The sequence below is a fragment of the Amphichorda felina genome, assembly GCF_050947745.1.
Source record: "Amphichorda felina strain 45539 chromosome Unknown scaffold_1, whole genome shotgun sequence".
NCBI classification, from domain to species: domain Eukaryota; kingdom Fungi; phylum Ascomycota; class Sordariomycetes; order Hypocreales; family Bionectriaceae; genus Amphichorda; species Amphichorda felina.
This window is the reverse complement of record NW_028145049.1, coordinates 456,992-473,000: the sequence shown is the minus strand read 5'-3', so window position 1 is coordinate 473,000 and position 16,009 is coordinate 456,992. Positions and strand designations below refer to the sequence as shown.

Sequence of the window (16,009 nt, the reverse complement as noted above, 5' to 3'; positions counted from 1 at the left end):
AGGCCATGGAAACTGGAGAGTTGCAGATGCGCCAGATCCAGCATCCACCCAATAACTGCCGCGCTATCCATGCCCTGGTCCGCCCCTCCGCCGTTTCATGCAAAAGTGCTTGTTTCCCTCAAGTGTTTGAGTCTGCCGTATACATGCGTTGATGAACAGGAACCGGCAAAACCAACCCCCATTACGTACTCACAGCGCATTACAACCCGTATACCAGCAGGGAGCTGCCCTGCCAACCCACGGCAGATGCCCATCTCGCCCCAAATCAAGCAGGCCGGCAGCGCGGCAGTCGGTGCGACATCATGCCCTCGAGATATACTTGTACTATACGGCAGGCCTCTGCAGTCTGCACCCTCAACTCAGGCTTCTTGCCTCTCCGAGAGTGGCGCCGGGAGATGAACCCGTTTGATGTGGCTAATGGTACTAAGTATTAGGCCTGCCTGAGACGGGAAGCATGGCGTAGTTAGGTACTCATAGGAACCTATTCTGCTGGCACTCGGCCGGAGACGGCGATAATAGACTCATAGCAATGACCGACGGTGCATTGCATTGCATCGCATCTGCGCCGCCCAGCAGCCTTTTGTGGCCAAGCGCTCTCCTCTCTCCCTGCCCAAGGTGCCTTTTGATCTCCCGGCGGCTTCGTTAAGCATTCTCGCCAAGCAGGCCAAGCATCAGCCACTGAGCATGGCATCCGCACCCAGTGACCCCCCAGCGTCACCTTCAGATCTCTTGGCTTACATCGTACCTACATTTTGACGTGAAGCTTGGCGATCGAAGCGATACGACGCTCTCCCCTGACAGCCATTGCCACGCTCGACTGGCCAACTAATGTGCATCTTCGTCGTGTCCGTCCGCGACAAATATAGAAACCTGTCTCCAGTCTGGACGGATGATGTGAAATTCATTCTTTCCCCATCGACAAGCTCCGGGAGCTTGCAAGTTTCGTATCCAGATTGAGCTCAAGGTTGTCGATCGCCTCTTCGTGATCCAATCATCCAAGCTCCCGAAATTGGCAGAGCTTCCACGGATATCCAGCATCCCCCCGCAAGACGCACCGCCACACCACATTCCCCCTAGGGTCAAGATGTACAAAACACTCGACCACCTGACTAGAACGGAATGGCTTTCGATCACCCACAGCCCCAGCAGACAGAAGAACATAGGATCTTTTGATGTTTCTTCGTCACGTTCTTTTTTTGCGTTCGTTTGTTGAGCCCCATCTCTTCGCCTCCCGTGTCGACATCTCGCATTTTAATCTGTCGAATCTGAATCCCGGGTCCGCACTCCACAGCCTCCCGAGCCAATTGTCACGATCGCGACGACGATGACCTAGGCGTCACACTAGGGGGGAGAAGCTTGGCAACCGATGTGAATCATGTCAGGGCATTGTTCTCGCGGCTCGTCACGGCACCGCCGCCGTCACCAGACGGCCCATGACTCAAACGCTCGATCAGATGCCGACATTTCGTGCTGATGTGAGACACCCAAGATCCGAGAAATCGGGCAGGCGGCCGCAAACAAGGCCGAGACCGAATAACGGCATACTTGGCAACGTCCCGTCCGGTAATTGTCGTCATCGTCGTTCGCAGATGGCCGAGAATTCCATTACCGCCCATATCCCCAACTTTGCCGGCCTCACCAGCTAGGCACTCGCTGGAGAGAAAAGCATTTTCTCAAGTAGAAGACGGCTGATGCCGTGCCGCCTTCCGCGGTTGCGCTTGTTCGACCAAAGAGGAGCTCAGTTGTTACATCGAACAGATCCTTTAGGAGTTAGTGTATCGATTAGTATAAGTCTAGGAAGCGCTCGGGAAGATCCACATCGTCGGCGCGGGCAGGCCGATGTCAGTGCACGGCTGTACTTTAGGCAGCAATTGTGGTGAGAGTATAGCTTGACTGCTAATTCGTAAAGCGTTCGGGATATCTATTCAGACGTGTCGTATAGTAGGATTGAGGATTCGGAGGAGGACAGGGCTATGAGATAACATCTGCTGTCAGCCATCCGTGAGATCTGAAATTGCTAGATTTGGAAATCAGGGCAAAAGATGAAAACTGCTACAACAAATCAAGAGAAAATAAAACACAAACAGCTCGTCTACATCTCTCCTACACACACAACGCCCTGCTCTCTTTATCTCTGTTGCCTTCCTGAACATGCAAACCTACCGGTTGATGGAAAACACTCTTCTTGCAGTCCGCCCATCCCAAGCATCGCCCACGCTCTTCAACACACCTTGGGTATAGGGTAACTAGATCCGCCAAGACGACACACCTGGTTTTCATGGTCAGCGACTCAACACACAGACTGATCATGGTTAACGACTCCAAAGCCAAGCCCCGACGACCCGAACACCTCCATCAGCGGCATCGGCGCTCTCACAGGGAGACTTGCAGACGTTACAACATCGCCCCTGGCGCCTCCAACTAGTAGCCACTATTCCCAGCTTCCTACCTGGGCTGGCCTCGCTACGTCATTTGCCCAACTGGCCGGGATCATTAACACCCCCGTCAGCAACGGCGGAACCAGCGCCGATACTGATAAGAGCTGCTTTGGCCTGGTTTGCATGCACCGCGGTGCTGACCGCTTTGCGACGAGGGCAATGTTTCCCTGTTGGACTGGACGGTGTCTCTTCGCACTGCCTTACCAAATGCACCACACCACTGCGCACTCTTCGGATCCGTGTTTGCACGCAAGTCGGTCTTGCTCTGCGCGTGAATCTTGTGTATTTATTCTTGAAAGGATTGTGTGTACCAGGCTTGTTGCCTATTGCCGTTCATCAGTCGTATAGACTGCCGTCTACGTCAGTGTCCTTGCTCGAGTGCGGGTTCGTCGCCCTGATCCCGTTCTCTAGTCGCTCCAGCGTGAGCATGTATCCCTTGTGGTCGCACCACCTCCGCGCCATCTTGACTGCGTTTTTAATCTCTCGCCCATTGAGCTGCCACAGCGATAATTCCTTGACATCCTCGTCATCTAGTGGCCTTTCCTGATGGTCCACGCTTCCGTTGACGCCGTTGGTCTTGGCCATGGACACCTCCGGCATCCGGTTGAGAAAATTGCGCCATACTGTCTCCCGCTTATCACGCGACAACTCCTGGAAGAGCAGGTGCAGGTTGACGCGGCTGCGAAACGCCACATCGATGGTTTGGTAGAGATTGGTCGTCAAGAACAAAATACCTTTGTAGTACTCGAGCTCGCGCAGGAAGATGCTGACCAGCTCGTTGCGGTGGATGTCATTGGGGTTGCGCTCTGCCATGAAAACGTCCGCCTCATCCAGCAGGACCACGGCATCCCAGTCTGTTGCCATCTCGAAGACGCGCTTAATGTTGGCGCCTAGCGCTGCCGCGTTGATACCCAAGTCCTCGGCTTGCAAGTAGAATAACGGGCGGTGTGTGCGATCAGATATTGCCTCCGCGGTGAGCGTCTTACCGGTGCCCGGGGGACCGGACAAGAGCATGATGAGCCCCTGGCCCTTGCCAATGATAACGTCCTCTGCGGCGGCCGAGTTGGGCTTGGGTCCCGTGTGGGGGTTTGGTTTGTGGTTTTCGACAAACGATAGCACTAGGTCCTTTTGTTGATCGTCGTAGACTAGATGAGAGTATGCCTCATCGTTCCACACCATCGGCCGGATGTCTTCAACGTAAAATTCCACTGCGAGATGTTAGAATGCATCGAATCAGGCAGTATTTAGACATGGAAACGTACCCCAGACCTTGCTCTTTAGTGCGTAACCCCCAACAAGCTCAGACATGAATCCGAGCTCGTCCTCGCGGGAGAGCATATCCTTCTTGTTTGTGAGCTGCTCTTCATCGCTCAGACGGTGCTGTCGGTCGACTGGCACGGCTTCGCCCTCTTCATCCGGCTGTTCTATGGGTGGTTGTCTCCGCCGGCGACTAGCCCGGTGTCTGTCCATCTTGCCAGCTTGGTTTCTGTCTGTGCTTGGATCACTGTCCTCGCGGTTGCCCTTGTTCAAATGGTACTTGTTGTATCCCACTGGATCGATGAGTACGCGGCCCTCGATATTGTGCTTGCTGATACCCTCGCCAGATTTTTGAATGGCGAGGCCTTCGTAGCAGCAGTAGTTGAGGCCCTGGAAGTCAAGCATCTTCTTACCACGGGAAATGCAGCGAGACTTGATGGTATCGCCTTCTGGGTGAAACTCGAGCGGGTAGTGCTCGAGCTCGCGCACTGGCTTGTACCCCACAAACTGCCGTATAGCTAGTGTCTTGTCTTCCCATACAAACTTGTCGCCATTGAACGTCATGATCTTGATCTTTATAAATATGTATCTGACATTGTTGCAAGTGGAGTAATTGGTTGTCTCAACCTTGCCAAGAAACTCTGAATTGAGCCCATAGCTGTAGACGGTCGAGCCCCGCGGGAACAGAGTCCAGGCGTGCTTGAAGTCGATGAGGCCATTCGCCTTGAAATGTATCCACCTCACTCGTAGGTTGGAGAACAGGTCCTCCATGAGTCTGACAAGCAGCGTTAGATGGGGCTTGGTAGCATCGGACACATCCATTTTCTTGTGGGTGTTCATGATGTCGTCGTGGCAGAACCACAAGACCCGGAAGGGATAGGTGAACGTGGCGCTCTCGTGAATGTCTAGGAATACATTCTCCTTTTTTGCCAATGGCTCCAGCAGGGCCACGAGCAGCGGATTCTGGATCTCAATCTCGTGGTATCGCAAGGGAAAGTGGCCGCCAATGCATGGCTTCTCGAGGTCCTTGATCTTGTAGGTCCTGATGGCGACGCGACCATGGGCGCGAGCGGCCGACTTGGACATCTGCCTGGGCGGATAGTCAACCCAGTCGTAGGCGCCTGGACGCGATCTCCGGCCCTCGTACAAGGTTTTGATAGTCGGCTCGGACCCAAAGCCCGGGTTCTTAGCGAGCTTCCCAGGGGCGGCCTTGGCATCGTCATCGTCAAGGGAGCCGATGTCCATGTTTTTGGAGATGTTGGGTTCTTTATAGGGGAAGGCCTTATGACGCAATGTGGAGAAGAAGTGATAGATACCCATGGTTGTGGGCTGTGAGGGATGTTCGCTCCAGGGTCGAGTAAAATCTGAGAAGAGCATGAAAGACTCAATTCGGACTTGGGGGATCTTGCCATCTATAGGTGACCTGTTGGACGCGGGATTTGCTCTTTAAATATGGTAAGCTGCATGCTGGCAAACGCGACAACAAGGCGCGAGGCAGCTGTCCTGTAGGGACGAGGCAGAGGCAGTAGGCAAGCGCGCCGAGACCCGATGCCATCCTGGACACTGGGGGTAAAAGTCCTGAGAAACCGCGGGAATCCAGAGCTTGCCATCTCGTTTCCATTGTCCGAAAACGACTGTTGGGCCATTTTCTGCCTTGTGTGACGAGCAACGACCCTGTATGGTCGCCTGTAGGCCAGAACGGTGATTTTCCGGGCACTGGTTGCATGCAGGGACGATGGGACTCGGGCGCCGGGCAATGGTCCTATCTCCGTCTCGTATCTGGCTTTTCGTATGCGTACTTTGATGGGGATAGGGTGGAAGAGGTAAAAACATCGAGTCCTGGGGTTGGTGAATGTAGGACAGGTGGGTGTACGTAGGGAGTCCTGAGTGGAAGGTACGCGCTATGAAAGGTAGGACAGGTTGAAGTTGGGGTCCTGTAGGTAGGGGCCCACAAAGCAATCTGGGCTCAGCTTGGGGCAAGAGCTTCTAGGACAACCACACCTCACCTAGGTTCTCAGGTACTTCCCTACTGCCAGAAGTACTCCCATTTGATCTCGCCCGGACCTTTGAGCTTCCTCCAGCTCCGAGCGATTCCATTGGCATAGCCTTAGTCTGCAGAGCGGCACATCGAATACGACCCGTGCGGCAATTCCAATGTGACGCGTCGCCCAAGGACTGGCCCATGCTCGGTGCGCGCCTGCCTGGATGACTGTCGTGTGACCACCATGGGCGCATCAAATTCGAGAGAAACTCCCAACAGCTGCGCTCTCTTAGGGACGGTACGCGCACACCAACTCTGATTGTTGCGGCTGGAATATCCCCCAGTGCGAACCATTGCGCGGGGCGGGGCGGACCAAGACGGTAGCGATCGCTGGGGAATTTTCGTCACATGCAAGGACAGTCACAGATCGATATCGGTCTTGCCTCCTCTAGGTATGCCCCTCCAAGGAAAGTCGACAGACACCGAGTGTTTTGAAAGCCCCTGGTCTATTGATAGTAAGTAAACAAAATCCTAGCGATGCAAATTATATTGCTAATATGATAATGGCTAGTTTGATGACGAATATCCGTCCTAAGTAAACTTGCAGTCGCTTTGGTCTGTCTTGACCACCTCGTCAAGGCTTGACCCTAGAAGTCCAGCTCTCTTGATCCAAGCCTGCGCAGGTAAATCAGCATTTGGAATATTTGGATATGAGTGTCCGTCGTCTTGTGGCACTTACATCTAGGACAGAGTCCTCCGGGTGCTGCTCACGGCTGAGGATGAACAACGTGCTGAAGTTGTTGGACTGGACGATGGCAAAGTCACCAGCATAGTCTGGAATAGCATTAGCGGATGCAGAAAATCGTCTCAATGTCTGAGTGCCCATCTCCTACCTTGGACAATATAGTTGGGTCCCGGGCAGTCGGGTGCTGATCGCCCTGGGAACTGGACCCGGAAAACACCACCGGCTCCATACGCAGCATTCGCCGGCGACGCCGTGCCCAGAACACCAGAGCTCTGGCCATTCCTCTCACAGGTATTGTTCACCTGAACGGAACCATTATCCTACCCGCAAAAATCAGTATATATAGGCGTCGCTTTCCTGGAGCTGGGCCTAGCATTACTCACGTTGAGCGCGTAGTCGGCAGAGATGCATTTGCACCCAGCCGTGAAAGGGGCCAGAGTCCCGGCGACCTGGTACCAGCGGCCTAGGTACGACTTTAGGTTGAAGCCGGCATCGCCGGTGGGGTAGTAGCAGTGGCCATCCCAGAGCGACTGGACGACGTTGGATGACGACGCCTGGCCGTCGTTGCCCCCCCCGGCCACCAGCGTTGCGGCGGCGTAAAAGGCGTTGAGTGGGCGCATGACTAGTTGCTATTTTGGGGCTGGGGATGTGAAAGGTTATACGTAAACAAAGGAGTTTCCAGGTGGCAGGAAAAGGCGCGTCGCTTGGATTTAAGGTTAAACGCTTCAAGGGATCTCGCGTGAGCCGTGTCTTATACTAATCTCCGCCCGTGCTAACCCATGCCTAGACGCCTTCAACTCCGAAATGCCAAGCATAGAGATGAGGATTTTCACGGTGATGACGATATTGATACCATTAAATATTGCGTCTTAGGCCCGGATGGCTGGGCGTTGGGGATCATGGCCCATTCCGTTTGGTTCGATCCAAGGTGCCTCTGGATGGCGTTCGGATCGTGGGCCATCGTAGATGCAGCCCTGGCAATTGTAGAATCAATGACGTTGCTACCCGACACTAGGCAGTGGAATCAACCGTGGGATATGTAGTTACATATTATTAATTGTTGCACAAGTCCCGCAAGGCGGTTGTTGTAAGATACCGTGAGGGTGATGAATGTCGTTCGGGATGAATGTTGGCCATTTACTTCATATGTGCGACCACACTGATGAGACACCTCTGTCCTAGAAGAGCAACTTGATTATTTCCTATCATCTACGGATACATGCAATACACCGTGCATACGGAATGATGATAAATTCATCGTTTGTTAGGATAGCAAGTGTATTTTTGCCTGAACTAACCTACCTGCGAGGCCGGTAATGTACTACTTATAGAGACGGACTATACTTAGCTAGATATCTCTTGTGACGATGGACTGTACCCGTGTTTAGTCGATTAAATGCTCGAACTATAACCTGCCGTCCAGTTGTTAAGTGTTGTAATTTAATGTTGTCGTCTCTGGGAGACCCTGACGTCCTCGGGCCCCGAGTCCCGGCGCGCTTCGTTCTGGAGCGAGGTATTCAAAGATGGAGTAAACACCTGCTTCCGACAATGGAACCTGGCCTGGCATGAAATGCGGGTATGATAATGGGCACCACTATCTGAGGCAACTACAGTGGTAGTGCCTACTGGTACTAATTACCTATCCGTACTTACCTTAGTATCTTGAAGAGATGCTGATGTAATTAGAAGGCGCAGGTGGTCAAGGACTAGAGGACTTCACGGGGAAGGAACGTGGTGGGGCATCTCACCTCCAGGCAACAGCCAGGACCGTGACTCCGCCAACAACTTGCAGGGAACATCATCACAGCCCCAATTCAATCCAGGCTCGTCCTCTTTTGTCTCCTCGCACTCGGTCTTCAAACGAAAAAAAGGATGTTCCCGGTCCGGGGCTGAGGCTCTATTTTTGGTTCGCTCCCTGTTGCCTGATCATATTCATCTGCGAGACCAGACAAGGCAGCCAATGTGACTGTGAGTCCTTGAAGCGACAGTGTCAGAACAGGGTGGATTATCGTTGTGACAACTGACAAGGCTTGACAAGCACCCCGTCAAAAGCGGCGTAAAAACTGGGGATGACAAGAACCTTAGTAAGTCAATCGCAGCAACCATAACTCGACTCTTCTTATCCGCATGAATACCCTAACTTGCACCCATCAATAACATCTTCCAGTGTTTGAGTTTGATAAATTGGGCGCCTTTCCATCCCCTATTTGCCTTTCATATATCGTTTCATCGAAAAAAAAAAGAAACTCGATATTCAATCAAATCTAGTGCAACACCGGGACGTGGCATCACGATTTACGCACCATGTCGAGAGACGGTGCTAGCGACGTGGATGTCGTCCTCATCGACTACGACGATGTCAGCAACTACAACACAGAAAACATACTACCTCAGTCACCCGAGAAGATCCAAGAAATCAGGTCCTGGCTGCAGCCCACCTCGTATGATGCCGTCGGGGGAGAGTACCGCAAGCATCGGGCCTCGCACGTCGCTGGGACTGGGGCCTGGCTGACGTCAAGCGCCACATATCAAGAGTGGCTACAGTCCTCTAGTCATGGCATGCTTTGGATTCGTGGCATTCCAGGGTCTGGAAAGTCTGTCATGTCGGCTAATCTGATTAGCGAGCTTGCCAAGTCAAACCCGTCCTCTCCCGTTCTTTTCTTCTTCTTCCGACAGATCATCGAGGCCAACCATGAACCCCGAGCTTTGCTACGGGACTGGCTGGACCAAGTTCTTCCATACAGTCCGCCTCTGCAGCTCCAATTGGCAACCTATTTGAAAGATAGACGGTCTATTGGAAGCATATCAATGGATGACATGTGGACGGACCTGCGCATGGCGTTAGCTCGTCTCCCTGACAAGGTCTTTTGCGTTGTTGATGCCCTGGACGAGATGGATCAAGGCCATGAAATATTCTTTGAGGCGCTTGGTACTCTGAGCCGTTGGCAGCCTGGAAAAGTCAAGGTGTTGATGACAAGCCGCCCCGTTCCTAGGGTCGAAGTGCCACTGAGGAGGGTCCCCTGTCTTCATCTTCGGCTGGAGGAGAATATGGTTGATACTGACATTTCGACTTACGTGCGACACACTTTATCTAATTCTTCCATCCCGCGTAGCGACTGGCAGGTTATCGCAGATGCGGTGCCTGGTCGTGCCAATGGCCTGTTCCTCTACGCAAGGCTGGCGATGGATGCCTTTCTCGAACCGGGGGCCGATATCAACGTCGTTCTCTCACAGCTTCCAGCAGACCTGAACTATCTGTACACCGACTTGCTCAAGGAGCATGCCCAGAGATCAGGGGTGGACCCAAGTATCCAGCGCCTGATTTTGCAATCCGTCACGCATGCTACACGTCCCATGCGATTACTAGAGCTCGCGGAAATGATCAAGGTCCTTAATCCAGACGGGCATACACGAGACTTGAAAGCTACAAAAGATCTTGTTAGAGCAGCGTGCGGACCGTTGTTGGAGATTTTGGCGGATGAGACGATTTCTGTGATTCACCATTCCTTCACCGAGTACCTCAAAGGCACGACACGCCTAGCAGACAACGATTCGGGATATCCCATCTTGCGTGTGGGAGTAACACATGAACAGCTTGCCCTATCATGCCTGCGTTACCTATGTTCCGGACCGCTGGCTGCTGTTGGTACAGGGCATGAATTGGGTGACGATGAGTCTGATAATGGTGAATCAGAATCAGAAGACTTTCAGACCTACTACAGTGGGGATGATTTGGTGAAATTAAGTCTGGAGCACCCGTTCTTTGAGTATGCATATCGCAACTGGGACCATCATGTCAGGAGTTCCGAAGCTGCTGAACATGATCAGAGCGATATGAACGCCGAGCTTCGCGCTATCTTCTTGGGCCAAAAGGAAATTATGCATAAGTGGCTTCATATGAGATGGCCAGAACGTTATAGGTGTGATGTTCGAGGATTTACGCAACTTCACGTTGCTGCCCATCTTGGACTCGTCTCATACACCAAAGAGCTTCTTAAAAACATGGGGGCGGATCAACACGGAGCTAATGATGTAACGCCACTGTAAGTATTTCTGTACCACTTCAACTCCTTTGGCTCGCTGTTTGCAATGGGCACCTGAGTGATCTCCCATGGAGAATCAGGAACTGCCATATTAATTGTCCAAGGCAAGACAAAGAATGAACATGTACTGACAAGATCTTAAATTTGCAGCTGGTGGGCTGCCACCAAAGGCCATGCAGCCGTCATACGCGTGTTGATCAGAGCCGGCGCCGACCCAGATCAGGACGATAGACGACATGGACTCAAACCCCTGCACAAGGCGGCCTCCAAGAACCACCACGAAGCTGTAAGGGTACTACTAGAGGCCGGAGTTGACCCCCTGACTCCGAAGACGCGCGAAGATCCGGGGAGGAGATGTGGAAATGCTCCAAGATCGGAGGGCCACACCGCGCTTATGTACGCCTGCGACAATGGACACTTGGAGACTGTGGAAGCATTTCTACCCTTCCTCAGGGATATAGACACCGTTCATTCTGCTCTGGGATGGAGCGCTGAGAAATCGAAGGCCAAGGTAGTTGCCCGGATTCTTCAGCATCCTGGAGTCGATGTCAACGCCAAGGTTCGGGGAGACACGGCGCTCTACCGTGCCTGCAGTGCTCCTGATGTTGCGACTATTACGGCCCTTATTCGGGCTGGAGCAGACCCCGGTATCATGTGCACGAATTCTGGCGATGAGTTTGCTGGTATTGGTGGGGCTTACTTTAGCCAAGGAAGCCAGCCTCGGAGCAACAGTTTCCATCGGGTATGCGGCCTAGAACGCGGATGGCGGGGACGATACATAAGAGCACTGGAGCCGGATGACTGGCAGACCATAATCTCGCTCTTTTCCCGAGCTGGTGTCGACATCCACCAGCGCGACTTTTTAGGCCGGACCGCGTTGCACGGTGCAATTGGTTCTCCGGTCCTGACCCGGCTGCTCCTTGATGCTGGGGCGGATGCGGATGCCGTGGATAATTCAGGCTCCGCACCTCTCCACAAGATTGGAAATATGGATTGTATGATGCTGCTAGTTGAGCAGGGAAATGCAAACATCGAGCTCACGAGGGATGATGGGTGTACGCCCCTCCTGTGCATGCTGGCCAGCTCTGGGAGCGCAACTGATCTTATCCTCAAGTTCCTGGAATATGGACCGAACTGCAACGCAGTAGATGGCCGTGGAAATGGTGTGCTCCATATTTTATTGGGCAAGGGGACTTCGAATACAGCAGTTGTCAAGGCCCTGCTCAAGGCAGGTGCAGATCCGAACCTCAAGAATCGAGAAGGGCAAACCTCTCTGCATACGCTAGAAAGTGTCACAAAGGGGAACATGGAGCTTCTAGATCTCCTACTTGAGGCGGGAGCCAATATAAATGCTGTCGATGGGAACGGAATGACCTTATTTTTCCGCCTGGCGTCCAGGTCACTGCGTAGCTACGGCTGTGACAAAGGTTCGCACGATGACCTCCGATGGCTCATAGACCGAGGGGCCTCGGCATTTTTCCGTGACTCTAACGGTGGCATATGCCTTCATGAGGTAGTCAAGTCTGACCAAGCTCCTTCAGAATTTGGGAATTCCGGAGTGAGCAGGTTCGATTTCCTGGTTGATCAGGGACTCGACATCCGGGCAGTGGACTACCGTGGGAATGGCCTCCTCCACGAACTTGCCCTTCGAAAAGACAACCACCGAAACTATAGTGCGCCGAAAATAGTTCCAATGTGGAGAAACCTTCTCTCCATGGGCTTAGATCTGGAGCAGAAGAATTACACGGGGCGCACGCCGTTGCATATCCTATGCGCCACTAACACACACCTTTCAAGAAACTGGGGTCCTTCAGGACTTACGCCAATCGACCTCATCATTTCTCAAGCGAAGAACCTTGATGCAGCAGATAAAGACGGCATTACGCCCTTGCACATCGCTGTGACCAACGGCGAAATGTACGCCAAGAAGCTTCTTGATGCTGGTGCAAACCCAATGGCCATCACTAGGGAGGGACTGACTCCTCTGCACCTGGCGTCCCGTTGCCGGGAAAGCAATGTTGTTGGCCTTCTCTTGGAAAAGCTGAGGAGAAGAGGTCAGGAGACTGTTGATGCTTTCGAGGACCCATCTAAGCTTCAGGGGATGGGCGAGACCGAAGCAGTATCGCGACCGGTGATGGGAGTCAATGCTAGAGCTTTCGGCCGAGATGACCACATCACCCCGCTTTACTATGCCTGTAAATCGGGGCGCCCCGAAGCGGTGCAGCTCTTACTAGAAGCCGGCGCTGATGTTCGAATCGGCAAAATATTCCAAGCCTGCGCCGAGTTTGAAGACGAGGCCGGCCTGTGGAACAATCCTCATCGACCAGATGATGATAGAGGAAATGGGAGAGCAACGGCTCTCAAAGTAAATGACACTTCTCGTCCTGTGTCAGACGACAACTCAACCAACCAACCATCTTTCGAGTCGATTCGCAGCGAATCGGCAAGGCTTGAAGAGATTTTGGACATGCTCATCAAGAATGGCGCCGATATCTCTCAGCTTAAAGGAGAAGGAATCAGGAGAGGCGGGTGCATCTCAGCAGCTGTTTCAAGGAACAGAGATTATACGGGGGCAGCCCTAATAGATGCATGGAACAGGAATCGAGACAAATGGGAGATGGATACGTGTCCAGAAATCATGCTCCATTCTCGGATGAAGTCTTCTATACAGGCACTTGGAGACCCCGAGCTCATCGCGTCTGTACATGACCATGAACTCGTCGGCGGATTCTTGGCCAGAAGAGAATACCATCTCGTACTCCAACTTGCGCACATAGGGGTCAAGTTTCTTCCTCGGCCTGAGGAGGATCGAGAGGGGAATCTGACAGTTCTAGTCAAAGGCGGATTCTCTTCCCTGGTCGAAAAGATAGGCACTCCTGAAGCAGACGCGGGCCGAGTCAAGGGTGACTGGCATGCATTTGGCGACAAGACACGACCTGGTCTGTGGTTTGCCAGCAGGGACATCTCGGGGTTCAAACACAAGGGTTGCAATCCCGAACCTTTTCTCATCGTGGCTGTCAAGCAAGAGATTCCTAACCTCGAAGTGGTTCGTTTGCTGGTCGAAAAGTTCCATGTTGACATCAACGAGCAGTGGCTCATGGAGAAGGACAAGTATGGCAGCTCTATGCCTGTTCTAGGCGGCGGCGCTCTTCACTTTGTCGCTCGTGGCGCCCACTGGTGGCACGTCCACCAGGCACTTCCGTATCTGCTCCAAGCTGGCGCTGACGTGAACATGAAGGACGGATCTGGGCGGACGCCGCTGCATGAGGCTCTCCAAGGACACGGGCCCTACCGCAAAGATGCAGCGAGAATCCTGATAACGGCGGGCGCAGACGTCAACGCTGTCGACGACAAGGGAAGCTGCCCAGTGTCCGCGCAGAACGACGCTGACATTATCCGGCTTCTCATAAGCCACGGAGCAAGGATGGCGGCTGAAGCAATATTTACCGCCATTGATGCTGAGAATCCGGAGGCTGTTCAGGCGCTGCTTTCTGGAGGAGTCGATGCCAACATACGCCGGGGCTGGCCATCTGGAGAATCAAGCGAGGAAAGAAAGAAAAAAGGAGGAGTGTTTGATTTTCTAAATCTTCAGCGTGGCGTGAAGTTTGGAGAAGTTTTACCGCTGCACTATGCCGGGCGTTCTCTATATAGGTACTCCACGGCCGACGAAGCTGATAACGTTATTCGGATAATGCAGGTCCTGCTGGATCACGGGGCTGACCCCATGGCAAAGTTCTTGAGGGAAGAAGACGCAACATCTGTCAGTGGAGGAGACACGCCGACAATCAACGTGCCCAAAGGGTATGAAGAACACACAGTGCTGCATGATCTGCTGTGGCACAAAGCACCGGTGGACAATATCCTTGACCTCCCTGGGTTGGATGTCAATCATCGAGATGCCAAAGGTCGCACTCTACTCCACGTGGCATCTCGTGGCTCCCCGGATCGATTGATTGGTTCATGGGGGAACGAAAAGGAGAGGAATGAGCCAGAAAATAGCGAGGGTGTCACTCTGTTCGAGCGACTAATGTTTCTCGGCGCTGATCTTGAAGCCCGGGACAATTTTGGTCGCAACGTCTTGCATTACATTATTAGCTCCGGTTGGGGCGGTGGATCTACGTCATTTGAGCGTTCATTTGTATACACTCTGAACAAGGCACCGCATCTCAAGGACCAGGAGGATGGCATTGGGAGAACACCAATGTACTATGCCGCCGTTCGAGCCTGCCAGGGGCGGCACGATGGTGTCCCCCAACTCCTCCTATCGGCTGGAGCCAGTCCATTTTCCACTGACAATAATGGGGACAACATGCTTCACAAACTCGCTAGGGAGATCGATTCTGAAAAACCGCGGGCCTTGTTTGTGGACCTGGCGCGGCGAGGCGTGGATGTCAACGCACGGAACGCACAGGGCCAGACACCCGTGTTCGCGTTCCGCCAAAACTCACAGCATCTCTCGAACTTTGCTTCGGCCAAGGGAGCGACAACGGTGGAGGCAAATTCTCTGCGAGCAATGCTGGAGGAGCTGGGAGTGGACTTGTTTGCCAGGGATAATGAAGGCAGGGGACTGCTGCATTTTGCAGCGGAGGGAAGTGTTCAGTGGTTCAAGGCGCTGCTCGAAGCTGGCCTGGACCCCATGCTGGAGGATTGTGGGCAGAAGACGGCTCTCGATATTGCTGCTGCGCGTGGTAACCATTCGATTTTGGCCCTGTTTGAGAAGAAGGGATAAGGGGGATGGGTCGGCCACAGCTTCATGTCACCGACTAATGGTGATTGAAACTGTTGCATTGTCGAGTCGATGTCTCTGGGAAGTCCACCTCATCAGTCTTCCAGGGTGATCTAGGGGAGTGTCAAATGTGTCAAATTGAGGGGATGGGTGGGGGAGAGATATCTGTTTGTGGAAGTCTACCTTTGGTTTTTATCCTGATCTGTCTTGCGTCTGCAACGACATGGACCCTCGCATCACGTCTCATATTCCTAGGATAGCCTCCCAGTCATCTTGGGAACCATCGACAGTTTTAGTTTTCTATATCATGGCGGTGTTTCTCGATCATGAAGTCTCTGGCAATCTCTCCGGAAGGGAAGACCGAGGGGAGATGAACGGCCGCTATTCGAGTCCTCCGCTTTGGATAAGTCAGCTAAGATTGTAGATGACACGCGTGATGCTGCTTCGAGACATGCAGGGGCGACGATCAGGTCTGCTCCAACATAAGGCTAGATCATGATGTCCTCGGTAGGATCGAGGTTAGCTGCCACAAGACGGGGGAAGACTTCTGGCAAGATACATTTTCGGCGCGAGTGCGATGATGATAATCGGTCCCATATGACTGCACGAGACGGTCTGGCATAGGGTCGGGACATGTGAATGGACGATAGTCCCGTTAACTCCTGTTCAAGGGTAGATCTGTGCGGGCGGAATGCTGAGACGTGTCAGCTTTATAAGGTGCTTTGGGTCTGTATACCGAAACGGGGGCGAGGACCGAGCACGTATGTGGGAGTAGTACGGAGTAGTACGGAATACCAAGGTTATCCTTGGTTGAGTATA

General features: G+C 53.0%; 3 protein-coding genes across 3 annotated transcripts; 1 reads left to right on the top strand and 2 right to left on the bottom strand.

Moving 5' to 3' along the window:
• Window positions 1-2,774: 2,774 nt before the first annotated feature.
• Window positions 2,775-5,015, bottom strand: ACO1O0_000155 (ATP-binding protein; the record flags this gene model as incomplete). The annotated part of the gene is made up of 2 exons (XM_083189655.1): window positions 2,775-3,646; window positions 3,701-5,015. The coding sequence occupies 2 exons, from the start codon at window positions 5,013-5,015 to the stop codon at window positions 2,775-2,777; spliced, it is 2,187 nt and encodes a 728-aa protein (XP_083053514.1).
• Window positions 5,016-6,267: 1,252 nt separating this feature from the next.
• ACO1O0_000154 (lipocalin family protein) lies at window positions 6,268-7,041 on the bottom strand (the record flags this gene model as incomplete). The annotated part of the gene is made up of 4 exons (XM_083189654.1): window positions 6,268-6,351; window positions 6,416-6,510; window positions 6,570-6,741; window positions 6,805-7,041. 4 exons carry the CDS (start codon window positions 7,039-7,041, stop codon window positions 6,268-6,270), a joined length of 588 nt encoding a protein of 195 aa, XP_083053513.1.
• Window positions 7,042-8,725: 1,684 nt separating this feature from the next.
• ACO1O0_000153 (ankyrin repeat-containing domain protein) lies at window positions 8,726-15,193 on the top strand (the record flags this gene model as incomplete). The annotated part of the gene is made up of 2 exons (XM_083189653.1): window positions 8,726-10,464; window positions 10,615-15,193. The coding sequence occupies 2 exons, from the start codon at window positions 8,726-8,728 to the stop codon at window positions 15,191-15,193; spliced, it is 6,318 nt and encodes a 2,105-aa protein (XP_083053512.1).
• Window positions 15,194-16,009: the final 816 nt, after the last annotated feature.